Below are 26,512 nucleotides of genomic sequence, written 5' to 3' on the forward strand. Positions count from 1 at the left end.
CAAGGAACTTGTTGAAGGTATTGGCCTGGAACTGTCTGTAATGTTCCTTGAACGCCCTCTTAATCAGTCCATTGATTACTAATTACTCACATTTTCTAAGTTATGCACTTATGGCTGCAGAGTATTTTCTCTGAGACCCGCTTTGGCTCCCAGGTCTCTGATCAATAGTGTCCTCCCAGCCCCGAGATCAAGAGCCTCTTGCCTCCCACCGCCCCCCCCCCCCGCCCCCACTGAGCCAGCCAGGTGCTCCAGGCACTTAAAATTTGTTTCCTCTTTTGCTCAAGAGTTCTCTCAAAGGGTTATTTTGAAGAATAGACAAATGCATCGTTGTGATTGGACACTCGACCAATCACACTTGACCCCTCTCTCAGGTGATAAAAAAAAAACTGGATAGAAAATCACAGGGGAGGGCCCCTGGGTGGCTCATTCAGTTCAGCGCCTGACTTCGGCTCAGGTCATGATCTCACGGTCCGTGAGTTTGAGCCCCGTGTCGGGCTCTGTGCTGGCAGCTCAGAGCCTGGAGCCTGCTTCAGATTCTGTGTCTCCCTCTCTCTGTGGCCCTCCCCCACTTTCACTCTGTCTCTCTCTCTTTCAAAAATAAATAAACATTTAAAAAATTATTTAAAAAAATACTAGGAATAAGAGGAATGATCTCAACATGATACAGAACTTCTCCAAAAAGCCTACGGCTAACATGACACTTAATGCTCGGGGGCAGGGTGCTTCCCCGAGGTCAGAGCGGGCCCTGCGCTCAGGACAGGACTCGAGGACAGAAAACAAAAGGCATACAGAGAAGGGAAGAAATAAAACTACCCCCGTTGACACAGAATCTACAAAAGGAAAAAAAAAATTCTCCTAGAACTAAATTTTTTGTTTATAAAAAGGGAGGCTCTTTGAAAGAATAACATGTGCTTATAAACTAAAACACAGGGGTTCCTGGGTGGCTCAGTCGGTTGAGTGACTCTTGATTTCGGCTCGGGTCATGGTCCCAGGGTCGTGGGACTGAGCCCTGCATCAGGCTCTGTGATGAGCGTGGAGCCTGCTTGGGATTCCCTCTCTCTCCCACTGCCCCTCTCCCGCGCTAGCACTCTGTCTTAAAAAGGAAAAAAATAAGGGGTCCCTGGGGGGCTCAGTCGGTTAAGCGTCTGACTTGGCTCCGGTCATGATCTCACGGTTCGTGGGTTCGAGCCCCGCGTCGGGCTCTGTGCTGACAGCTCGGAGCCTGGAGCCTGCTTGGGATTCTGTGTCTCCCCCTCTCTCTGCCCCTTCCCTGTTCACGCTTTGTATCTCCCTCAAAAATAAATACACATTAAACAAATCTTTTAAACTAAAACACACACTCTTAATGATTTAGCCGCTGAAGGGGCGATCACAAGGGGAACCATGAAAAAAACTAAGAATGACCAACGATGAAAGTAAAACGCATCAAACTCGTAGCTGCGGCCACAGCTTGTCCACTGAAAGGGAAGCTTACAGCCTGAAATGCATTTATTGCAGGATTGAAAGGACACCTAAGCATTCAGCTTCAGCAAGCATGAAAAGAGCAGAGTAAAACCCAGAGAGAACAGAAGGAAGGAAATACTAAGATAAGAACAGAGCCAGTAAAAGAGAAATCGATCGACAGAAACACGCAACCGGCCCTTTGAAAAGACGAATTAAATCATCCAACTTATGGATGTCCAACGAGGGGAAAACGAGCGAGGGTAGAAACCACCCGTGAAGGAGAACACCTTAAAGAAATCTTAGAGATTAGAGACCTAAGCAAATCCCCCCAAATGGCTCGCAGATTTGGAAGACAAGATCGGACAGATAATGTTCTAGAAGAACGGAGACAGAATATACAACCGCACGGTGGTGACATATGCCAACACCACTCGGGCCCCAAACGGCCAGGACTTGGTCAATAACTGCCAGCTTCCCTAATTCCTGCTTCAACTGCCCACTCGGGCCCCAGCAGAGAGCCGGTGCGCCCCGCTCGGCCATCACAGACGTTGTGCCTCCCGGCTTCCCCAGGCCAACAGCCCCGTCCCTGCCGGGGAGCCCCTGAGCCCCCCGCTTTGCACCACGAGCTGTCCCTCTCCTCCGGCCTGAGTCTCTGCCCGAGTGCGAGTCGCGGGGGCCGACTCCGTGCCGGACCGGGCTCTGGGAACTGAGCCCCGGCTGGGCGCCTTCGATACCCCGCACCTCACCCGAATCCCAGAGCTGGCTGGCTCCACAGGTGAATTTTTGCCGCATGTCCACGGACTGTGTCCGGATCAGAAAAATCCCTGTCCTGCAGTGTTCGCAGAAGGCTAGCAGGCGCTCGGCCGCAAAACGAATATGAGTAAAGCCATCTAGGTCACAGCCGTGCTGCACAAAGCTTAAATAGACTGGTAAGCAATGCAAGGAGCTTCACACAATTTAATACACGCTTGTGATTTAAAAAAAAAAATCTCTTAGCAACTCAGGAGTAGAAAAACAATTTCTTGATCCGCTAAAGGGCATCTCCTTAAAAATGTACAGCAAAATTAAAGCATCCATTTAGAAGGCGAGATAGACATTTGATTATCTAACAATCTTTTAAAATTATGCATGGCGGGCGCCTGGGTGGCTCAGCCCGTTAAGGGTCTGACTTCAGCTCAGGTCCTGATCCCGCGGTTCGTGAGTTCGAGCCCCGTGTCAGGCTAGGATTCTCTGTCCCCCTCTCGCTTTGCCCCGCCGCTGTTCGTGCTCTCTCTCTCTCTCAAAAAAATAAGTAAACATTAAAAAAAAAATAAAGTTATGCACGGCAAAAAGTTTCATAAACAAATATACCAAACACGCACACAAATAACGAATCAGAGACAATATTTGCAAAGTTTGTAATAAAAAGTCCCTACTAATTGCTAATTAATTAGCAATTAATTGCTCTTGCAAATTATTCGGAAACCTGATAAAAGAATAGGCTAAGACTGTTACTCTTTTGTGGCTCATACACCCACATTAATTGGGAATCTTCTGATTACATGGTACAGAAACAAGGTTCAAAATGACTCGTACAAAAGAAAATCATTGGCTTCCATGACTGAAGAGCCTGGGTGTTAGCCTTCAGGCATGGCTCGATCTGGGTGCCTCACTCATTCCTCTTCTCCTGCCTCAGTCCAGCTTTCCTCTACGTGGCTTCCTTCTCAAGCAGCCTCTCCTCAAATGGTGGCCACATTCCACCAGTTCAGATTCCCCATGGGAGGGGGGCGCGGTGGGGGGGCAGTAAAGACCTGGATAGCGTCTCTTTATGCCGCCTGAGCCATTTGGCCCCCGGGCCAACCTCAACCTTAGCTGCCCTAGACAGGCTGAGCAGCCGAGTCTGAGGCTCCAGTCTCCCTTAGCCCAAGAGTGGGGAGAAGGTCCCCAAGGGAAAACCAACATGCTGGGAACAGATGCACAGGGAGGGACTGGAGAATGTTCTGCAGGCCAAAGAGAACTCTGTCCCATGCAGCCCCGTGTAGAAATTAAAACAGCAATGGAATATCACTCAGCCGTCAAAAACAATGCAGTCTTGCCATTTGCAATGACGTGGATGGAGCTAGAGAGTGTAACACTGGGTGAAATAAGTCAGTCCGAGAAACACAGTTACCATATGATTTCACCCCTACGTGGAATTTAAGAAACAGAACAGATGAACACGGTGGGGGCTGGGGGGACAGAGAGGCAAACCAAGAAACAGACTGTTGACTAGAGAGAGCAAACTGAGGGCTGATGGAGGGAGGTGGGGGATGGGCTAGATGGGGGATGGGCATTAAGGAGGGCACTTGTGATGTAAGCGATGAGTCTCTAGAATCTATTCCTGAGGGGCGCCCGAGGCGCCCGAGGGGGCTCAGTCGGCTGAGTGTCCAACTCTTGATTTCAGCTCAGGTCATGATCCCAGGGTCACGAGATCGAGCCCCGCCTCGGGCTCCTGACAGAGTGTGGGGCCTGGTTCGGATTCTCTGTCTCCCTCCCTCTCTGCTCCTCCCCTCCCTTGTGCGTGCGCATTCTCTCTCTCTAAAATAAAATTTTAAAAAAGGTTTTTTAATTTAGATTCTACCTCCTGAAACTAATATTACACTGTATGTTAACCAACTGGAATTTAAATTAAACTTGAAACTACAAAAAAAAGAGAGAGAGAGAGAGAGAGGCACCTGGGTGTCTCCGTTGGTTGAGTGTCTGACTCCTGATTTCAGTTCAGGTCATGATCTCATGGTTCGTGAGTTCAGGCCCCACATTGGGCTCTGCACTGACAGTGTGGAGCCTGCTTGTGACTCTCTCTCTTCCCTTCCCCTGCTCGCTCTCTCTCTCAAAATAAACTTTAAAAAAAAAAAGTGAAAGAGAAAAAGAAATTAAAACATCTCTGGATCCTGTCCTGCTCAGAAAGTTTGTTCTCACCAGGTGACGTGGAACACCTACTATGTGCTTTAAGACCAACACCTACTATGTGCTTCAAGACGGAACACTCTCTCTCCTGCAGCCTCCAGACTGGACTCTAATGGACTGACTGCACAGACACCGTGGGAGCAATTCAGGAAAGGGGCTGGAGAATTGGGAGCGGGGGGGTGGGGGTGGGAATCTAGGGGGAGCAGGGGAAGGGAGGGGACAGCCCGCCCAGGACCCGCAGGGCAGGGAGGGTGCCCGGCCGGCCGGGCTGCGTGGCAGGGGCTGTGGGGACCTGGGTGGGGGCTGTGGCTGAGTCAGGACTGGGAGCTGGAGGCCCCCCCCCCGGCTGGAGGTTCCTCAGGGAAACCCTGAGCTACCGCTGCCCCCCCGCCCCCCTCCCGGTTTGTGCCGGAGAAGTGAAACTCGCGTCCCCTCAGCAAGCTCCGCCCGCTCGCTCGAAGCCCCCTTACTCATAATCGCCAAAAGGTGCCAACGAGTCGAGGGTCCCCTGGAGGATGAGCGGATAAACGAACCGTGGCAGGCCCATCCAGGGAAGGGAAATCGAGGCTCGCACAGCAGGCCCGGGGGGAACGGCAGACACTCCTCCCAGGGAAGGAGCCAGAGCAGGGGGCAGACCACGGACAGCGGGTCCCTGGACAGTGTGTCAGCGGCTGGGGGGTGGGGGCGGCGGCAAGGGCAGGGGGTCTCTCAAGGGACCACAGGCTCCCAAGCCCCCTGACGGTGCACTTCCAGGGAGTGAATGGGGGGGGCGCCAGTAAAGCCGTTAGAAGAAACAGAACAAAAGGACACCTGTGGCAGGTGTGTGAAGCTGGAGGGGACAGCGCGTCCACTGGCGCCTCGGCCCGCCCACCCTCCCCACGGGGAGCCCAGCACCCCCCGCAGAAGGGAGGTCATGGCGCCTAGAGCACGGCCCCGGGCAGGGCGCGTCTGTCCCTCTGTCCCACGTGCCAGCTGCCCAAGTGTGCGAAGTTGTCTGTGTCCTGCTAGAAAGGTGGTCCCTGAGCAGGGGGACCCAGTGCTTCCTCTGGCTGTGTCCCTCCAGCCATCGGGCCCGCTGGGGCCTGTCTTCGCAGAGGTCACTGTTGTTTGTTAAGTGGATGGATGGATGGATGGACAGACAGACGGATGGATGGATGGATGGATGGACGGACAGGTGGACGGACAGATGGACGGATGGATGGATGGACAGACAGACAGATGGATGGACGGATGGGTGGATGGACGGATGGATGGACAGATGGACGGATGGACAGGCAGGTGGGCGGATGGATGGATGGACGGATGGACAGACGGACGGGCGGGCAGACAGATGGATGGATGGATGGACAGACAGACAGACGGGCGGGCGGGCAGACAGATGGATGGATGGACAGACGGATGGACAGATGGTTGGACGGATATGGTGGATGGACGGATAGATGGATGGACGGACAGACAGACGGATGGATGGATGGACAGACAGATGGATGGACGGATGAGTGGATGGACGGATGGATGACAGATGGACAAACGAATGGACGGATGGGCGGAAAGATGGACAGATGGACGGATGGACAGGTGGGCGGGCGGATGGATGGATGGGCGGATGGACAGACGGACGGACGGACGGACGGGCGGGCAGACGGATGGATGGATGGACAGATGGACAGATGGATGGATGGACGGACGGATGGACAGATGGCTGGACGGATGGGTGGATGGACGGATGGACGGACGGACAGATGGACGGATGGATGGATGGATGGGCGGATGGATGAGCAAGCAGCTGAGCGAAGGAGTGGATGGGAGAGGAGCTGGGGGTGAGTGTGCCCACCTGGCAGGCCAGCAGCCACGGGGAAAGCCTGCCACCCCCTGAGTGGCCGCGGGGTGGCAGCCACGAGGCACCGATGGCCAGGACGGCCCAGGAGTGGAACAGCCCAGGCTCAGGAGGTGACCCAGAAGGGTGCGGCCGGGGCTCCCTGTGCCAGGCTGGCTGCTGAGGGCGTGGCCCTCCAGGGTGGAAGATGAGCAGACAGACGAAAAGTTGGCTGAAATGTTTCTGGGTTTGCCTGGGAACAGCAGTGGTCTGGAAAATAGAAAACTACAAAAACGGGGATCAGAGGCGGTCCGAGCGTTCAGAGGGGGTGGCTGGGTCCAGGCGGGAAGGCCTTCCTGCACCTGTCGGCTCCTGGGGGCTTAGGCAGCCTTGGGGAGAAGGTGCGTGTGGGCTCCCGGCCCCCAGCAGAGAGGGTGCTCCAGGGGCACAGGTCGGACCCTGGGGTGCCTCTGTGCTCCCCACGCGGACGCCGGCACCAGACCACAGAGGCACCTCCTGAGGAGGGAGGGTAGGCAGGGTGAGGGACATTTGGGTGGCCTGAGCCCATCTGGGGGAAGCACGAAGGGGGACACGCCAGACCATGTGACGAGTCTGTCCCTCCAGATTCCAGCTGGGGACACCTGGGAGTTTACCGCGGGAGGGAGACCCCAGAGATTGGGGCAGAAGGTTCTGGCTGCCTTCGGTGAATGGTTTGGGGAGCATGGTCTTGAGTTCAAACGGGACAGAGGGGGCTGGAGGGACAGGGTGCAGAGGACCGTGCAATGGCAGGCCTCGGGGTGCCTGACGCGGGTGCAGTGGAGGGGCATGGAGAGGGGCCTGGCTGTTTCCATTGTGGGCCCCTGGGGCCTCTACACCACCCCTTTTGGGCTTCCGACCCACCTGCCCCTTCTGCCCTGTGTGGGACCAGGTCCTTCCTCACCCGCGGGGGGTCAACCGAGCGCAGGTTCCTTCTCCAGGTGATGGCTCCGGACCCCGTGAGGGTTACCAGGAAGCCCAGGACCACCGTGGGGCTCCCTCCCTCCCCAGCACCCTATACCAAGAGCACCGCCCTCCCCCCCCCCCCAGGGAACTTGGAGCACCAGCCACTATGGCCTGCTTTGCCACTGAGGGCCAATGCAGAGGCCACACCTGGCATCAGAGAGGAGGTAGGTGATTCATTCTTTGGGGCACCCGGCACCCAAGAGGGCCTCACCTCCCATGACAGGTGCCTGTGGTCCCTGGAAGCCTGGTCACTGCAGGCTCTGTGAGTCATTCCCTCTTGGGGGATCAGGGTCAAGCCCGACCCAGGGCCCACTGTCTGCTCCTGTAAGGCTCAGGTCCCCTGGGCCAGCTCCCCACGCAGGCAGGGCACGGCTCCACTCTTCTAGGCCGAGAGTGGTTCCAGGGAGGTCTGGGCTCTACCCAGGCAGCTGGCCCCTTCCCCAGGGTGGTCAGAGCGGAAGTCACATGGGACCAGGCACCTGGAAGGACTATTTGGTCTCCACTGAGGCACCTACACTTTCTGCATGTGTGCATGGCGTGTGGGTTCGATGGCAGGACTGGCGAGGCCGCCAACACATAGAGTGGGCAGAATAGACAATCCCAGAGAGATGGAACCATAGCCCTGATCAAGCCTCTCCTGAAGCTGGACCCTCAGCCATTTAAAAAATGTTTAATTTTTAAAAAATGTTGTTTGTTCATTTATTTTTAAAATAATTTTTGATGTTTATTTTTGAGAGAGAGAGACAGACAGACAGAGTGTGAGTCGGGGAGGGGCAGAGAGAGGGGGAGACAGAATCCAAAGCAGGCTCCAGGCTCTCAGTTGTCAGCACAGAGCCCACCACGGGGCTTGAACTCACAAACGGCGAGATCATGACCTGAGCTGAAGTCGGACGCTTAACCGACCGAGCCACCCAGGCACCGTTGTTCACTTATTTTCGAGAGAGAGGGTGGGGTCAGAGAGAGAGAGAGAGAGAGAATCCCAAGCAGGCTCTGCAATGTCAGCCCAGAGCCCCACCCAGGGCCCCATCCCACAAACAGCGAGATCATGACGGGAGCTGAAATAAAAAATCGGACGCTTAACCGACCGAGCCACCCGGGGCGCCACGTGGACCCTTGGTCATTTATTGTTCCAGCAAGTTTGAGTTGAGTTTGCAGTGACTTGAAAGCAGAAACACCCTCACTGGTGTGCACATTTCCAAAGGCTAGAATTGCGGCAGCAGAAGCAGTCACCGGGCAAAGCAGGAAACGTGCGGCGGCCTGCAGGTGAGCGCCAGCCGCTTCCCTGCCGACGGGACGTGGGCACACACCCCCCGGTCCAGCCCCGGAGCTCAGGGCCCTGGCATCCCACGGGAACTCCAGGGACCCCAGCTCTGGCGGGGCCCACCACCAGCGCTGGCCGAAGGAGGACCCACGGCGCCTCCCATGGCAGCTCTCGCTGCCCTCTGGGCCTCCCGGGGACTGGGTGGGCACAGGGGCTCTGATCTGGCCACCCCGGCCCTCCCGCCTCTCCGCCCCTTCGCCCTAGGCAGCCGGGGCGCCTCCGTCCCGTTCGCCGCAGGGCCTGTCATGCCCCAGCCTCGAGGGGCACCGCAGCGGCTCTCACGCAGCCTGGCCAGGATTTGCAAAGTGCCTCGCGTCCATAAACTCCTCCGGTCAGGCCCAAGCCCCCGGCAGCCTCAACATTCATCCCCTGGCTCGCACTCTCCCGGGGCCTGCTGGCCGGCCACTCCCTGTGCAATGATGCCTCCCGCCTGCAGCCTGCAGAGCCTTCTGCCCAGGCAGCTCAGAGGGTCGGCAGGGAGGTCGAGAGGGACAGCTGGCCCAGGTGACAGCGCGGCCCAGGACGCGGGAGGCTGGCCCCTCAGCTGGCCCGTGGGCCCGGGCTGCTGGCTCCTGGCCGCAGGTGAGTCCCGTAGATATCCGCCCCCCCCAGGGGGTGGGGTCCGCTCTGTCCTCAGGGGCCCTGGCTGCAGCATGGGAGGAGGACTGAGGAGTCACTGTCCCCTCCTTTGTGGCCCCAGCACCCTTTCATCAAAGCTTTGGCCTGATTTCCAGGACAATCCACTCCCTGGCTTTAGGAATCAAGACTCTGGTGCTGTGGCGGCCGGGGGCGGTCACGGCACGTGCCACAGACTGGGGGCCCAGACCAGGTCTAGAGCCTGGTTCCGGCCCTGGTTCCTCCCCAGGCTTCTCTCCTGGGCTCAGAGGCCTCTTCTTCCATGTCCTCACATGTCGTCCCTCTGTGTGCGTCTGTGCTCGCATCTCCTAGTGTCTCAGGGCCCGCCCACAGGACCTCATGTACGTTAATGACAGTCACACCCCGCGGTACCCGGGACTAAGACTTGACATAGAGATTTGGAGGGGGGCGCTTGGGTGGCTCAGTCGGTTAAGCGTCCGACTTCGGCTCAGGTCATGATGTCGTGGTCCGTGAGTTCGAGCCCCGCGTCAGGCTCCACATGGACAGTGCTCCATTGCTTGGGATCCTCTCCCTCCCTCTCCCTCTGCCCCTCCCTCACTCGTTTTCTCTCTCTCTCTCTCTCTCTCAAGATAAATAAACATTAAAAAAAAATTGAATGCAGATTCAGGGGTGCCTGGCCGGCTCCAGTCAGTAGAGCATGTGACTCTTAGTCTCAGGGTCATGAGTTCAAGTCCCATGTTGGGCGTGGAGCCTACTCACGATAAAAAATTTTTAGGGACACCTGGGTGGCTCAGTCGGTTAAGCGTCTGACTTCGGCTCAGGTCATGATCTCAACGGTTCGTGAGTTCGAGCCCAGCGTCGGGCTCTGTGCTGTCAGTTCAGAGCCTGGAGCCTGCTTCCGATTCTGTGTCTCCGTCTCTCTCTGCCCCTCCCCCGTTCAAGCTCTGTCTCTCTCTGTCTCAAAAATAAATAAACGTTTGGGGCGCCTGGGTGGCGCAGTCGGTTAAGTGTCCGACTTCAGCCAGGTCACAATCTCGCGGTCCGTGAGTTCGAGCCCCGCGTCAGGCTCTGGGCTGATGGCTCAGAGCCTGGAGCCTGTTTCCGATTCTGTGTCTCCCTCTCTCTCTGCCCCTCCCCCGTTCATGCTCTGTCTCTCTCTGTCCCAAAAATAAATAAACGTTGAAAAAAAAATTAAAAACAAAAATAAACGTTTAAAAAATTAATTAATTAATTAATTAAATTAAAAAAAGAAATTTGGAGGGACTCCGCTCAGCCCACATAGGGCACTCCTGGGTCTCGCCGCAGGCCCCGAAATCTGCTGACCGAGCCGCCTTCGGGGCTCCACGCTAATGCCCAATCTGTAGAACTCCTGTCGCCCCCATATCTCTTGGATGCTGGAGGCGAGTCTCGGCCGCTTGTTCCTGTCCTCGTGGCCCAGGCCAGGCTGCGGAGCGGCTGTCTCCACCCGCAATCACCACCCATTGCCAGCAACCCTTGAGGCCGGTGGCAGCTAATCTCCAGCGTCCCTGCCCCAGGACTCTACCAGTTCACCTTTTTGAGACAAGAGAGGGAAGCAGAGGCCAGTCTGTGTCCGCTGAGAGGCCGCAGGGCGCGGGGGTCATGGCAGGTTTTGAGCCGCTGGGTGTGCGCAGAGGTGGTGGGCCGGACCCTGAGAGGCACCAGACTTAACCCCCTCCGGTGCCTTCCCTAGTCCTCACCCCTCCTGCCTCCTTGTCCCCCAACCCCACTTGGCCTGGCTCATTCTGCAGGAGCCCAGGGGCCATGCCTCCTCCTGTCCTACATCACCTGGGCTCCGTGAGCCACATGGGGGGGTCCTGAGCTCGTGGGTCAGGGGCCGCCTGTCTCACAATCTCCTCCATGCCCCTGCCCCCCTGTCCTCGGGTCTCCCCTGCCAGCGGCACTGGACCCCAGCCTCCCCCCGTCCCCGTTTTGTCACTGACCCGAGCCTGGCCCCATCCGGAGCTGGCGGCCCCAGGGCCCCTTCCAGCCGCCACCATCCCTCTAAGTGGCCTGATTTGATCCAGCCACTTGGAATGACACCTAATGTGACTTTGCAGAGCCAAATGACACTGATGGTGGCCCCAGGGCGAGAGGCAACCGGCGAGACAGAGGCCAGGACCCAGGTGTCCTCCCAGAGGATGGGGGTCACTCGGGGAGAGAACGAAGGCCGTGGAGGGGAGGCCATTCTCCTTGGTCCCGCCCCCCTTCCTGCAAGCGGGGGGCCTGGGTCCTTTCCCTGGGACGGGCCCTGAGGACAGAGCGTGACCCTGGACCAGCCACTTCACCTCCACAGCCTCAGGCTCCCCATCTGCAGAGGGGAGAGCACAGCCCTCCCCTCCACAGAGGCTGGTCCCAGGGATCAGAGTCCCCTGCAGGTCAAGTGCATGGGTTCTGGGCTCCAGATGCTTCTTCGTCCTGGAGGGTCGTTGGGCAAGCTTGCATTATTCAGTTCCTCCGTGCCTCAGTTTGTCTTCTCGGAAATGGTGCCCGGGCCAGCGTCCAGCCTGGAGGACGAGGGCCGCCTACAGATGTTTCTTTTACAACCAAAATTCAAAATCAGGTGATGGGGGGCGGGGGAAGGGGAGAAAAAGCAGGTCAGGAGGAGGAAGACAGGAAGGAGCCCAGGGGCAGGGGCTGGAGGGTCGAGGCCGTCCCGTGCTGCGGCCATGGGGGTGGCCAGGCTGACACCAGGACCTCACCCCAGTCACACGCACAAACCCCGCACTTCTCCCTCAGCCTCCAGGGCTCAGGGCTCCCACCTGCCACCTGCCACCTCAAGGCAGTGCCTCTCTGATGACACAATCTTTTGTTTGCAGACGGAACTGAGGCTTTCTACCCACAGCTGGATGTGCGTGGATGGACAGGGACAGATAACTGCCCCCCCCCACCTCGGATGCACCTGCCACGGGGACACTGACCTGATATCTTGGTGCTTTACATTAAGAAAATACCACACGCACACACTTGAAAATGAAACAGAGCCTTGTATTGGTGAAGATTAACAACAGAAACCCCCAAATCCTACATGGGGTGAAGATGAGCACAATGGTTTTATTGGATTCATTTATTTTTTTAATGTTTATGTAGTTATTTTGCTTATATATGTATCTATGTATATGTATTTATTTTCTTTATGTATGTATTTTGAGAGAGAGAGACAGACAGGGCACAAGCAGGGGAGGGGCAGAGAGAGGGGGCACAGAGCCTGACACGGGGCTCGAACTCACAAACTGCGAGATCATGACCTGAGCTGAAGTCAGACACTTAACTGACTGAGCCACCCAGGCGCCCCCACCCTGTATCTTTTTTTTTTTTTTTTTTTTTTCCCACCCTGTATCTATTAAAGACATTGAATTTGTTAAAGGCCTTCCCACAAGAGGACAGCTCCAGGCCCAGACAGCTTTCCTAGTCAATTCTACCAACTTCTTTTTTTGTTTGTTTTGTTTTGTTTGTTTGTTTTTGAATCCTACCAACTTCTAAGGAAGTAATAACACCACCTCCACAGAGACTTCCAGGAAATAGAAGACAAGGGGACACTTTCCACCTCATTTTATGAAGTCAGCATTTTCCTGATACCCACGCCAATTTTAATACACAAAAAATAAAATTACAGGATAATACCCTTAATTAGGACAGATGCAAAAATCCTTATTAAAATGCTAGCAAATCAGGGCGCCTGGGTGGCTCAGTCGGTTAAGCGTCCGACTTTGGCTCAGGTCACGATCTCGTAGTTCATGAGTTCGAGCCCCGCGTCGGGCTCTGTGCTGACAGCTCAGAGCCTGGAGCCTGCTTCGGATTCTGTGTCTCCCTCGCCCTCTCTGGCCCTCCCGTGCTCACGCTGTCTCTCTTAATAATAAATAAATGCTGAAAAAATTTTTTCTAAAAACTGAAAACTGCCGGCATGGAGAAGAAAACACTTACAGAAACACGTACCCGGTACAGGACTTGTGTCCAGAAGGTATAAGGAACTCTTCCAACTCAATAGAAATAATAAAATAAAATAAAATAAAGAAGCCGATTTTTTAATGAGAAATAGATTTGAACAGATGATCATGACAAAAGCCGCACCGACGGCCAGGCAGCACGGGCGGGGTTCCTGGGGAAGTTCAAGTGAAGACGCCCCAAGTCCCACTGCACATCTACTAAAATGGCCAAAAGGACCAAACACAGAGAGGCCCGACAGCCAGGACCGTGGAAGGTCGGCAGGGTGGGGAGGGGGGCGCCCGCCCCTCCCCCTTGGGCAGGTGGGAACCCAGACGGAGCAGCCGCTCCAGCAAAGGGCCGGGCAGTTTCTGTCGAAGGGAGCAGACGCCTGCTCTGGGAGCCGACAGCCTCAGAGAAACGACCACCCGCGTCGCAGGGAGACCCGCGCTTGTCCACTCGCAGCCGCCCGAGAGGGGACACAATCCGGGTGTCCGCCGGCCCGAGAGTGGAGAAACAGAGCTGTGGCTGCCAGCGGGGGACAGACAGAAGGGACTACTGTCACATCCCGCGGCAGAGGAGAACCCCCAGGGCTTTGTGATAAAGAAAAACAGCCGGGCGCAGAGGGCCCCACACCCCATTACAGGATATTCCTGGAAGGGCAGGACCACAGGGACAGAAGCCAGGGCAGGGGCGGCCTGGGGCTGGGGGACAGCAGGGACTTCTGGGGGCAAGACGCTGGGCACCCCCATTGTGGGGGTTACCCGGCTGCATGTGTGCACTGAACTATACATCTCTCAAGGGTAAGTTTCTCTGTGTGCAAATGAAGCCTCCACCAGCCTGACTTTCAACGGGAACGTGTCCATCAGAAGACAAAACACAATGCTGGCGAGCGCGGGCTGGTGGGATTACGAGGGGACACAAGCGCTTTAGGAACAGCCCGTCAAACCTAGCCACCTGACGATGGGCACAGCCCGATGACAAGAGAGCCCCGAGCCCGCGTGCACAGGAGGCCCGTCCAGGACCGCTCCTGGCAGCTCCACGGTCACGGCCGAGAAGGAAAGGAGAGGATGGCGTGGGGAGGAATCGAACCCAGTGCCCTCCATCAGACGCATGAACAGGAAAGTGGGCTTGCCCCACACGCGGGACTACCAGGCGGCAGCCGAGAGCCAGTGCGCCCCCTGGCTAACACGGGTGAGCCCCGGCTCACATTCAAACCACTTCGTTTTTAAAAAAAATTTTTTTTTAACGTTTATTTATTTTTGAGACAGAGAGAGAGCATGAACGGAGGAGGGTCAGAGAGAGGGAGACACAGAATCTGAAACAGGCTCTGGGCTCTGAGCTGTCAGCACGGAGCCCGACGCGGGGCTCGAACTCACCACCCCGAGATCGAGAGTCCCACGCTGTACTGATTGAGCCAGCCAAGGTGCCCCTAACGTTTTATTTCTCCAGACACCTGATATTTCCTGTACTTTTTTGTGTGTGAGACGGTTCGTATATTTTTTTAATGTTTATTTGGGAAAGAGGGAGTGCGTGAGAGCACACGCAAGTGGGGGAGGGGCAGAGGGCATCCCAAGGAGGCGCTGCACCAGCACAGAGCCCGACACGGGGCTCTAGCCCGCGAGCCGTGAGATCATGACCTGAGCCTAAATCAAGAGCCGCACAAGGTGGGGCGCCTGGGTGGCTCAGTGAGTTGAACATCCGGTTCTGGCTCAGCTCGTGATCTCGGGGTTCACGGGGTCAAGCCCTGTGTCTGGCTCTGCTGAAGGCTCAGAGCCTGCTTCAGACCCTCTGTCTCCCTCCCTCTGCCCCTCCCCTGTTCTCTCTCTCAAAAATAAATAAACATTAAAAAAAAGTCGGATGCTTAACCAACTGGGCCACGCAGGTGCCCCTCAGATACGACACTTTTCATCTACAAGGGCTCTTTCTGGTTCTCTGCCCGTCTTCCACGATGTCCTGTTCCCGCTGCAGGGGCGCCTCTCGCCGTCACCGCGGGGTGAGCAGCGCGGCCACCGCGTCGCTGACGTTTTCTCCAGCGTCCTTCTTGCCCTCAGTTCTTGGTCCCCGGTTTTCCGTCCACATCTAAGAGCGAGGTGCCAGGCAAGCCCGGGCTCTGGTTGAGTCAGATCTGATGGGTCTCACCCAAGCGCAGTGGCGCTGAGATAGGCACTCCGTCCCCTCTTGTTGATAGAGGGGACATTTATGTGACAAGTTGGGGTGGGGAGTGCAAAGCCGGGAACAAAACTACGTCCGGGTCAGGAGCCCAGGGAAGGCGCCTGGAGGAAACGGTCCACGCTGTCAATAGCAGCTCTGTCCGGCGGGAGGACCCCCTTCTGGCTCCACCTTCTCTCCTGCAGCCCTGATGCCCCTCCCAACCCGGGCTCCCTCTGCCCTCGTTTCTGTTGCTCTGCCACCGGTCTGGCCACCCTAGAACATGAGGGTGGGCGTCTGTCAGGCAAGTGGGCGCTGGGCCTGTGGGCAGCACTCCATAAGCTGGTCAAGCACCTGAATTAAGCCCTGCTGGGCTTCTCTCCAGACCTCTCAGTGCAGACAGATGGAGCCCGCATTCCAGTCTTCACTCTGGCCTTCCCCAGAGCCCAGCCAGCATACCTCCAGGGACATGCCACTCCCCTCAGAACCCTCGGGGACTCTGCAGCGGGCAGGCACCCTCCTCAGCACTCAGGCTCTGTGGGAAGGCCCAGCCCCCTCCTTTCCCAGCTCCCACTTTGTTTATGTCTTATGAGTTCCGTTATGTAAATAGAGGTGGCCCAGCCCTGGGAGGCCCCCCACCCCGATCTGTCCCATCCCCTTCTGATGCCCCCCCACCCCCCCTCGCCCCCGGCCCCCGCCCCAGTCCACAAGTCACAGGTGTTGCCCCCACCCCCCATCTCTTTAGCTTGGGACTCAACCAGGGCTGCAGGGCAGGGTCTCCCTTGGGGATGGACGGGGCATGACCCAGATCTGTGCCCCCCCCCCCCCTCCACGGGCCCCACCACAGAAAGGTGCGGGGGGGGGGGAGCTGGAGGAAGGGGCTAGGGGGAGGGCGGAGGCAGAGGCAAAGGGAGTCTTTGGAAGCTAACTCCCCCCGCCCCCAGCCCAGCACCTGCACCCAACTAGCTGTGGCCCTAGGTGGAGCCACAATTTCTGACCTTTGCCTCTGACCTTTGCCTTCTGCCTGTTCCCAGAATGAAAACAGAAAGGCTAGCTCTGGGAGCAGGGTCTCGGGTGGGCTGGTAAGAATGGAGGTCGGAAGGGCACCCCCACCCTGGGATGGGGTGTGCGGCCGGGCACAGATGTGCTAAAGACCGGCTACCTGTAGCCCAGCGGGGCCAGCTTTAGCTCTGTTCCGGGGACTGCGGGATGGGCGGCAGGGGTGGCCTACAGGTTCCAGTGCCCCCCTAAAACGGAAGTAGAGTCGAGAGAAGGGTCCCAAGGACAAAGGGTAGCACCAAAAAAGGAGCTGGGCCAGGGAGGCTGTCCTGGGTGACAGCGGATGGCTGGTCAGGGGTTGACAGTGGAGAAGAGACCCAAAAGATTCCAGAAAGACTCAGAAGGAGAACGGAGATTTGCTGATGGACAGGAGGCCTTGGGACACTGCCCGGTGTCCAGAGGCGGGTGGGGTGGGTGGAGGAAGTCCCTCTGGGAACTGGGAGCAGGTGGGGGGAGAGGGCTCCGGGGGGGGGAGGGGGGCCTTGGGCACCCAGAGGAGGCGGGGGGGGGGGGGGGACTGGGAGCTGTGAAGGAGAGGGAGAGAGCAGGGCAGTGAAGAGGGCGAGGGGGGAGTGCCACCCTGGAAGCCACAGACACCAGATAACGTTCTAGAAGGAGGGAGGACGGTTAGGGTCCCAGGATGCTGAAAGGCCAGGAAAGAGGAGGCCCCAAAGCGTCCCTGGGGTCTGGTGACCCTGAAGTCACTGGGCACAGAGCAGGGGCTGGGATTCAGGCTTTAGCCCCCTCCCGGGGGACGGGGAGGAGAGGGCACCCTCAGGAGGGTGAGCCCAGGGCAGAAGTCTGGGGAGGAGGAGGTTGGGAGGAGCAGAGCGCCCCCGGGGCACCGGGAGCAGCAGCGGGCGGCATCGGCGGGAGGAGTCGGGTCGGTGGCACCGGCAAGCCAGCGGTGCTAGAGAGGCCCCGAGAGCCCGGGGCCGGGGGACACCCCACGGGCCACCCTGCCCCCACCCAGCCCAGTCTGCCCCGTGGCGCGCTCGGAAGAAATGTCCCCCAGAGCCGCGGCGGGGGTAAGTGGGGTCCAGTCGGCGCGGCATCCGTGAAAGAGGCGGGGCGGGTCGGGGAGCGCGGAGGGGGAACGGGGGGCGGGGGGGGGGGCGCGAGAGGAGGGGACGTCGAGTCACAGCCCCCCTCCCGCCACGGCCAAGCGCTCTGCGCACCCCCACCAGTCCCCCCCCGCGTCTCCTGTTCCCCGGGGTAGCCGCTGACCCGCCGCGACCCGGTCTGCAGACCCGTCCCGGGGGTGGGGGTCCGCAGGGCAGCGATCTGCGGGCAGGAGTCCGGGACCCGGGCGCGTCCGGAGGGCGGGCGGGGACCCTCCGTGCGGCTCCCCCTCCCCCCACCCCGCCCCCCGCGGGGCCGCTCCCACCCCCGCCCCTCCGCCTCCGCCGCCGCCACCGCCACCGCCACCCAGCGTCGCCGCCGGAAAGTTTGCGCGCGGCGGACGCGGGAGCGGAGCGGGCGCCGACCCGAGAGCGCGGAGGGCGGCGAGGAGCCGGGGCCGGAGCGGGAGGCCGAGCGGCACACGGTGAGCAACCCTGGCCCGGCCCCGAGGGGACGTCCCCGGAGCCCACCCGGCCAGGGCCCGCGGGGTGGGCAGCGCAGAAATGGCCGGCGGGGACCCCTGTCGTGGGCCGGGCGGTCTCAGGGCCTGGGGTGTCGCTGTCCTCACCCCGGCCGACACCTCCGTCCCCATCCGATTCGCCCTTCCAGCTCAGACGGTCAACCGGGTCCCGCACCGTCGGGCAGTCTGGGGTCTCCTCCCTGGGGAGGGCGGCCGGGGTTGCGGGCGGTGGTCCCGGCGGCGCGGTGGTCCCGGCCGCCCGGCGCTCTGTCCTGCGGCCCCAGTCAGCTCTCCACTCCTGTCCAGCACCCGCCCCCTTGGCCGCCCGCAAGGCGCCCACAAGCAGCTCTAAGGAGACACCCCAGAGATTCCCAGGGGGAGGGCAGAGGCAGTCCTGCTTGTCCCCTTTGGCCCCAGCTCCCCAGAACAGCTCCCCCTCCCCGTCCCCCCAGCCCCAGGTCCCCAGGACTCCCACTGCATCATCCCTTCTACCCGGCTTCCCCAGGAGGGGGCGAGTGGCGCTGCACCCTGCCCGGCCCATTCTTCGTGGGGCCCACACTTGTCACTTTGACCCAGAGCGAGGGCCGGTGGCTGACCTGCTCTGCTCTGCCCCCACCATTCCAGTGCCCCCCCCCCCACTACTTCCAGGCCTCGGGGTTTCTGTCCCCACCCTGAACCAACTGACCCCTGACGTCTGGGCACCCGCATGGTCACAGGACTGGCCCTGGCTGTCTCTTGGTCCCCCGGCGCTGGGGGATGAGGGTTGGAGGGGAATCGCACCCTGGCTGGCATCCAGGTCTGCCCCGCCCCACGGGGGTGGGGAGGACACGGGAGTCAGGCTTTGTCAACAGCCGGTGGCCCCTGATCCTGCCCTGGGGCCATGACCTTCTTGCTCTGGTTTCACAAAAACACCCCCCACCCCCACTACCTCACACCCCTTTGAGGCTGGGAATCCTCAAACCCACCCATTTGGATCAAGGGGCAAACAGGGGGTGACCAGTGCAACCTAGCCGGTCCCCTGGACCAACCACCCATTCTGGGGCCCCTCCTCCAGTCCAGTCTGCCAGTCCTTCAGCTATCCCCAGTGGAAGCTGGTGGGATGGTGGCTGGGCCGTGAGCACCTAGGAGTGGTGCCTCGGGCAGGCTTGGGGCTGGGCACCCCCTGCAAGCCAGCCCAATAGGTGGTGTGGGGGGCGGCAGAATCCAAGGGGGAAGGGGAAAGGGTTGGGAAAGGGGACAGGAGGTGAGCGGAGCAGCTGGGGGAGGCCACCTCGTCCTTTCCTAGCCCACCAGACCTCCCACGAGGCCCCTGACTCTGCCTCTCCGCTTGAACCCCTGCCCACCTCTCCAGCACTGAGCTGACACTTGTGCGGGGGCAGTCCAGGACCAGGTCACCCGGTCCACGAAGGGAGGAGGCTCGGGTCCCTGGCGGGCCGTGCCCCACCCCCGCCGGCTCAAGCTAGGGTAATAAGGTGGGAAATAGCTAGCTCTGGAACTGTGGCCGATGGGGGGCCGGGGGAGCCCCAGAGCCGCATCTCCGCCTCTGACCGCCTCATCATCTCGGCTTCAACCTTCATCCAATCCAGCAAATATTTATCCCGGGGCTGGATTTCAGTGCTCCCCCGCGGTAGGGCAGGGGCCTGGCCACGGTCATCCGTGTGGCAAAGCTCATTTACTCCTCAAGATAGGGAAGCAGGGGTCCTCATTTGTAAAGTGGGGAAACTGAGCCTCTGGGAAATTAGATTCTTTCCCTGTGCTCCCAGAACCGGAACGGGGCTGGCACGCGACAGGCCCTCTGTTGTGGGGCCGGCCTGGCACCTTGGGTGCCGAAAGCCGGGGCCCGAGACCCTCAGCCTTGCACGGCCGAAAGTCAGCAAGGTGAGCTCCCCTTTTCCAGCCGGCTGCTCAGGTGCTGCCAGGCTTGTCCCGGCCGCCACCCCCAGCTGTGGTCCGAGGGGCTGTCCTTCTGGCGTGGAGCTCCTCGCTGGTCCCTGCGGCTCCGCCGTCTCCCCATCCCCAGCTGCGGGGCTGGGCAGGGAAAACCTACTGGGCAGCCCTTCCTCCCCGTGTCCCCTGCCTGCATCTTCGCTGTCCGCCGTGCCCCAGCCAGCCCTTGCCTCCCCCTCCCTGCCTCTCAGGCCACCCCTGCACCGCCGAGCCTGCCCACCAGCCCCTCCTCTCCCTCCTGCAAGAGGCTGGCTCCTGCCTGTTCCTTACCCACCCAGCTCAGTGGCCGGAGCCGGCAAGGGGCAGGGCAGCGGACGGGGCTGGGGCTGGCCGATCAGCGTCAGGAGATAAGGCTCCTTGGGCTGGGCGACCCCAGGGCTGGAGATACCTGAACTGGCCCTCGTGCTCCACCTGCCTGCCACTTTCCCTGCCAAAAGGGTCCTCCACACTGTGGCGCCTCCGCTCCTGAGCCCTCCGCCAGCGTGTCCCCTCGCCTGGCTTGTAGACTGGGGACTGGTGACCGTTGGGTGAGGCTTCTACCGGGCTGGTCTGCACCTGTGGTCAGGGGCTGGGTCAGGAGCCCCACAGAAGTGCCCGTCCTGGATCACTGAGCTCTCACCCCACATGGTGACGTCTCAAGGTCCCCTTAAGGCTGAGGGGTGAGTTCAGGGGAGCCCTAGGTTGAGCTGGCCCCACGAGGGCCCAACTGGACGCTGATGGGAGGAAGCTGAAACCTTCCACCTGCCTGCACCCCGCCCCGCCCCCTCCCACCCCTGGCCGCTCACTGTCTTCCAGCCAACTGGTTGTCCATCTGTCCATCCATCCGTCCGTCCATCACTTGTTCACTCCTTGCCAGGGTGCCCAGAGAAGGGATTATCCAGGGCCCTGGAGGGCTCACGCAGGCCATTCCTAAGGGAGTCCACACCCAGGCCCTAAGGGGCCCCTCCCTCCTGCCCTCGGGGAATTCGCTCAGAGCCAAAGACAGGCTCTGAAAGCAAAGAAAGTCCATCCGATCTGCCACCCCAGATCTCCACTCAGACTCAGGCCGGGCCCAGGGCACCCCCCTGCAGGCACCACCACGGCGGGGGTCCCGAGCTTGGGCAGCCAGCCACCTGCATTATGTGCCCCAGGGGATCCAGGAAGCCAGGCCTGAGCCTTGGGTGGGGCCCAGAGGGTACCCCTCGACACCCCAGTCCTGGGAAGAGGGCACGTGTGTGACAGGGACCATCCTAGGCATGTGCCCGGCACTCCCGGCCCCTGGACGAGGCTGGGAGCTGGCCTGGGGCCACCTGGATAACCACGGCACTGTGATGGATGGCCCTGGCACCCCGCCCCGGCCTGGCAAGCTGCCTTTCCCAGGGGCTAAGAATAGGTAGGGAGGATGGCAAGGGCTGAAGGGAGGAGGTGGGTAGCCAGGGAGGCTGCTTCGAGCAGCTTTGTCGTCAGGCAGGATGGTGACCGCCACCAGCATGGGGCGGGGAGAGCTCCGGGCCTGTCAGAGCTGCAAGACACACAGCCACCAGCCGTGGGAAACCCAGCTCCCCCCGGGGGAGGCAGCACAGCCTCCACGACCCTGGGCAGCACCTCCTGGCACCGGGCCGGACCCCAACCCTGTCGTTGGCCAAGAGCGACTTCTGGCATCTTCTCCCTCCCGGCTCCCACTTCATGAACAGGACCAGAGGCTCAGAGGGGCGGTTTCAGGGAAGAAGAAAACCCCTCTGGTCGCAGCGGAGCCCAGCTGGGTCTCCTCACCCGTGGGGGTCCCTCCGCAGGCCCCGCTGCTTCGACCGGACTTCCCCAGAGGAGCGTGCGTGCCCAGGAGGACCGCTTTGCCCCAGCCGCGCAGTCCCAGCCAAATGTGGGGGGCGGCCGCTCAGAGGCATGCCCCCCACCCGGCCACACCGCCCCCACTTTCTCCCGCTGCTGCTGCTGCTGGCCTGCCAGGTGAGCACCACGGCCAGACGCCCCGCCAGCCCCCCCGGGCTCCCACCCACCGGCCTGCCTCTCCCGCTGATGCAGTCCTGTCCCCTGTCCCTTCACCTGTCCGCCCAGCCACAGGCCCCCTCCGCCCAGGTGATGGACTTCCTGTTTGAGAAGTGGAAGCTGTACGGTGATCAGTGTCTCTACAACCTGAGCCTGCTGCCCCCCCCCACTGGTGAGCCCTAGCCTTTCACCATTCCTGGCCCCCTGCCCACCCTCCCCCCGTTTATAGGGGAGCCGCGGAAAAGGCCAGTCAGCGACTTATTCAAAGCCACACACCAGGAAGGAAAAGAAACGGTCCAGAACTGGGAGCTACACAGTCCCCCACCTCCCCCCCCCCCCCCCGTCCGCTGCTGGTCCCAGGGGTCATGTCTTTGCCCCCATGGAGCTTCAGGCCCAGCGGGCAGACGGGGTGGTGAGGGAGGCAGCCCACACGAGGCCCGGGTGCAGCGGGAGATGGGCCGTCATGCGGCGCAGGCAGGGACAGGGGCACATAAGTTCTGAGGGTCACTCAGGGTCACCCGGGGTACAGCAAGGGATTAGGGCAGACCGGGAGGGAGGCCGAGAGCCGTTGTCCGATGGAGGGAGGGAGCCCGTGCTGGGCCGAGGGAAAGGGGATGTGAGCCACAGACTCGGGGCTGGACCCTGGAAGGAAGCCAACAGATAGGGGTTCAGCCCCCAGAGAGGGAGGCACTGCAAGGGAGCACTGGGAAGAGGGACGAGCCCGGGTGGGTTTGGGGCACGTTGGAGACAGCAGGTGTGCAAGGGGAGTGGGGGAGGGCTGCATGCTGGGGAGCAGAGGATGATAGGCAGGGGCTTCTAAGAGGAGGCAGGACGGACGGCCGCGTAGGCCCGGGCCCTGCTGAGGGGCCCCTCCCAGCCCGCCCTGCTTTGCCTCGCAGAGCTGGTCTGTAACAGAACCTTCGACAAGTATTCCTGTTGGCCGGACACCCCTCCCAACACCACGGCCAACATCTCCTGCCCCTGGTACCTGCCCTGGCACCACAAAGGTAACTGTGGAGGGGCTGCGGGGCTTGGCCGAGGGGCCGGGGGCCGGGGGCTGACCGGAGCCTGCCCCTCCAGTGCAACACCGCCTCGTCTTCAAGAAGTGCGGGCCTGACGGGCAGTGGGTGCGCGGGCCCCGGGGGCAGCCGTGGCGGAATGCGTCTCAGTGCCAGATGGACGACGACGAGATTGAGGTCCAGGTCAGCCCACGGCGGGCGCGGCGGGGCCCCGGGGAGGCGGGGCCCGGCGGCGCCCCAGCCCTGACCGGCCACCGCGCTTTGCAGAAGGAGGTGGCCAAGATGTACAACAGCTTCCAGGTGATGTACACGGTGGGGTACTCTCTCTCCCTGGGGGCCCTGCTCCTGGCCCTCGCCACCCTGCTGGGCCTCAGGTACGCCCGCCCACCCTGCTCGGCCCCCCTCCGCCCCCACCGAGGGAAGCGGGCCGGCGGGCAGGCACCGACTCGCTGTCCCCGCAGCAAGCTGCACTGCACCCGAAACTACATCCACGCAAACCTGTTCGCGTCCTTCGTGCTCAAGGCCAGTTCCGTGCTGGTCATCGACACGCTGCTCAAGACCCGATACAGCCAGAAGATCGGCGACGACCTCAGCGTGAGCGTCTGGCTGAGTGATGGGGTGAGCACCCAGACCGGGCCTCCGGGCCTCCCAGCCCCAGGGCGGCAGGTGGCCGTGGGACCTGAGCTCACACCGCCCCTGCGGCCAGGCAGTGGCCGGCTGCCGGGTGGCCGCGGTGTTCATGCAGTACGGCATCGTGGCCAACTACTGCTGGCTGCTGGTGGAGGGCGTGTACCTGCACAGCCTGCTGGGCCTCGCCGCCTTCCCGGAGAGGAGCTTCTTCGCCCTCTACCTGGGCCTCGGCTGGGGTGAGTAGGCCGGTGCGGGGCGGAGGGGGGGCAGGCTGGCTGGGGCCGCGGGACCACAGCCGCCCCCTCCCCACAGGTGCCCCCATGCTCTTCGTCATCCCCTGGGCTGTGGTCAAGTGTCTGTTTGAGAACATCCAGTGAGTATGGGCCGGCCAGAGGACAGGGCTGGGGGCGGCCGCAGGGTGCTGGGCCGGACAGCACTGTGGGCGGAGTCAATAGTCGGAGGCGGGGCGGGGAGCGAGCCTGCCCAAGGATGGGGGTCACTTCCGGCCCTCTCCCTTCCTCTCCCAAGGCACTGACCAGACCCCCCATGGGTGGGGGGAGGGGGTGCTGGCGGGACCTGAGCCGCCCCGCCCTGCAGGTGCTGGACGAGCAACGATAACATGGGCTTCTGGTGGATCCTGCGCTTCCCCGTCTTCCTGGCGATCCTGGTGAGGAAGTGAGGCACGGGGAGGGGTGCGGAGGCTGCCGGCGTCTGGCCCCCGCCCCCTCCTCCTGGGTGGGCCCCGGGGGCCTGAGGAGGCGGACAACCTTGTGGGCCACAGGGGGGGGAGGCCCTGGCCCTCGGCTGGGACACCAGCCGGTGCCCAACCCCGGCCCGCGTGGCCGCCGGTGACAGGAGGGGCCGCCCTGAGCTCTGCCCTCCACACACAGATCAACCTCCTCATCTTCACCCGCGTCCTCCGCGTCCTCGTGGCCAAGCTGCGAGCCCGCCAGATGCGCTACACCGACTACAAGTTCCGGTGGGTGCGGGCAGCTTATGGACCCCAAGGCCAGGAGGAGGCGGGAGGGCTGGGGGCGCGGGGGACACCAGGGCCCCAGCGGGCAGGGCTGGGTCCGGCGGCTCAGGCTCCTTCCCACAGGCTGGCGAAGTCCACGCTGACCCTCATCCCCTTGCTGGGGGTCCACGAGGTGGTGTTTGCCTTCGTGACGGACGAGCACGCCCAGGGGACCCTGCGCTCCGCCAAGCTTTTCTTCGACCTCTTCCTCAGCTCCTTCCAGGTGCCCGCCCTGCCCCCTGTAACCACCCGGCCCCCTCCGGGCCTGGGTGAGGCCCTGACTGCCTCCTCTCTCCAGGGCCTGCTGGTGGCTGTTCTATACTGTTTCCTCAATAAGGAGGTAGGCGGGGAGGTCTGGGACCCGGCCTGCGGTTGGGGTCGGAGGAGAGAGCTTAGGCGCCCTGGCCTCACCCGTGCAGGGGGCACCCCCCACGTCCATCTGCATTCACTGGCCACGGTCCCCATGATGCCGGGTGCTGCCCCCCCCCCCCCCCGATGGTCAGCCTCGGCCTGGTGCTCGGGGCATGCGTGGTGAAGAGGGGGGCCCGGGAACCGGAAGACCCCAGGGGCCCGTGGTGGTGCAGCCCGCCTTGTCTACACCCGGGGCCGCCGCCGGCGGGTCCTTCAAGGCTGGGAGGTTGGGGGTCCCGGCGGGGGCGGGACTGGCCCGACCTGCCCCGTCCCCCCACCCCCCAGGTGCAGTCGGAGCTGCGGCGGCGCTGGCACCGCTGGCACGTGGGCAACTCGCTGCGGGAACAGCGCCACGTGCACAGGCCCCCGGCCTCCGCCCGGCCCCGGGGCCGCCCCCCCAGCGCGAAGCTGCTGCTCTCCGGGGACGGAGGCGGCAGCAACGGGGCCGGCCGGGATCCATCCGCGGAGACCTGCCGGGTCAGCAGCCTCCCTGGGTTGGCCGAGAGCCCCTTCTAACTCCCCCGGGGGCCCCAGCCGAGGCCGGACTCGGGTGCTGAGAGAGGGCCCTGCTGAACGACCCAGAGCCCAGGCTGGAGGGACGGGAGCCGGACAGCGACCCCACCGTCCACCCGTGCCCCGGTGTGGGAGGTCTGAGGGCTTCCCTTCTGCCCTGTGCTGGGGGCGGGGTGTGACGGGAAGCTGTTCTGTGAGCGCCTGCCGGAGTAGCCGGTGTTTAAGGACGGTGTTTAAGGACGTGTGTACCCTCCAACAATAAAGAGTCTGAGTAGCGGCCGCACCCCGTGGGGAGCTGGGCTGAAAGAGAGGGCGGGGCCGGGCCCAGGGCCTCCCCACAGAAGGGAGCAGCCTTGGATGAGGACTGCAGCTGGTGTGCTGCCTCTGGGAGCCCCCCATTTTCCCGATAACTTGGAGCTGGAACCCCTGAGGGGGTCCCAAAGCGCGACCGGTGGCTGACAGCGCCCCTCCCCGTCCCCACCGGGGCAGTTTCTAGCCACCCTCCCATGCTGGTTTAGGTGGGGCTCGCCCACACCCTGGGCCCGAGGGGACGGTCCATTCGTTTTGGCTCCCAACCCCCAGAGGGTCACCATCAGCCAGCGGAGGGGTGTGAAGGGGCGGACGATGGCGGAGGGAAGTCGGCAGGTACCACACTCCTTCCGCCAACCCCGCGCGAACACCTCGGCCTCTCTCCTGGAGCCAGGGCTGAGCTCGGGCCCGATAGGGGCATCGGCAGACAATCCAGAACCGGATGTCCTCCACTGGCCGCTACTCGATCCCGGCTCTAACCCCAACAATTCACAGACCATTTAGCAGATGAAGTGGGGAGGAACAGGCCCCCCGGAATTGAAATGGTCTGAGTGATGGCAGCAGCACTATTTTCCCAAGACCTCTGCGCCGTCCTGACGTCATCGCTTAGCAGAGAAGCCTGACCCGCTCCACCCAAGTGAGTGCAGCAAGGACACTGTCCGTGGCATGATGGGTGGGCACCCTGCTTGGCAGGCAGCAAGGGCTGGTGCTCACCAGGGAAGAGTGGCGTGTCCTACACAGGAAGAACCAGGCGGTGCACTTAGGCGGGGAACCCAATTGCTTGGGGAGCACCCCAAGGTCAAGGTTGCCATCTTGGGGATAGTGTATCTGACGCGGGGGATGGAGG

General features: G+C 61.3%; 1 protein-coding gene across 2 annotated transcripts; it reads left to right on the forward strand.

Moving 5' to 3' along the window:
* The first annotated feature begins 16,803 nt into the window (after positions 1–16,803).
* GCGR (glucagon receptor) lies at positions 16,804–25,540 on the forward strand. 2 transcript variants are annotated; one of them, XM_053212768.1, is made up of 14 exons: positions 16,804–17,284; positions 21,558–21,729; positions 21,838–21,940; positions 22,668–22,775; positions 22,849–22,970; positions 23,055–23,161; positions 23,249–23,405; positions 23,494–23,653; positions 23,730–23,790; positions 24,015–24,084; positions 24,308–24,396; positions 24,517–24,655; positions 24,731–24,772; positions 25,129–25,540. In XM_053212768.1, exons 2-14 carry the CDS (start codon positions 21,667–21,669, stop codon positions 25,357–25,359), a joined length of 1,452 nt encoding a protein of 483 aa, XP_053068743.1. In that variant the 5' UTR covers positions 16,804–17,284; positions 21,558–21,666; the 3' UTR covers positions 25,360–25,540. The 2 variants fall into 2 exon arrangements, with proteins under 2 accessions (XP_053068743.1, XP_026907955.1); XM_027052154.2 differs by lacking the exon at positions 16,804–17,284 and adding an exon at positions 17,657–17,802.
* The last annotated feature ends 972 nt before the right edge of the window (positions 25,541–26,512 follow it).

The sequence above is a fragment of the Acinonyx jubatus genome, chromosome E1 (assembly GCF_027475565.1).
Source record: "Acinonyx jubatus isolate Ajub_Pintada_27869175 chromosome E1, VMU_Ajub_asm_v1.0, whole genome shotgun sequence".
Lineage (NCBI taxonomy): Eukaryota > Metazoa > Chordata > Mammalia > Carnivora > Felidae > Acinonyx > Acinonyx jubatus.

Coding starts and splice junctions, on each gene's coding strand:
- GCGR (XM_053212768.1), top strand. CDS start 21,667: ATGCCCCCCACCCGGCCACACCGCCCCCACTTTCTCCCGCTGCTGCTG. Junction 21,941..22,667: donor CCTGCTGCCCCCCCCCACTG/GTGAGCCCTAGC, acceptor TTTGCCTCGCAG/AGCTGGTCTGTAACAGAACC. Junction 23,406..23,493: donor GCGTCTGGCTGAGTGATGGG/GTGAGCACCCAG, acceptor CCCTGCGGCCAG/GCAGTGGCCGGCTGCCGGGT.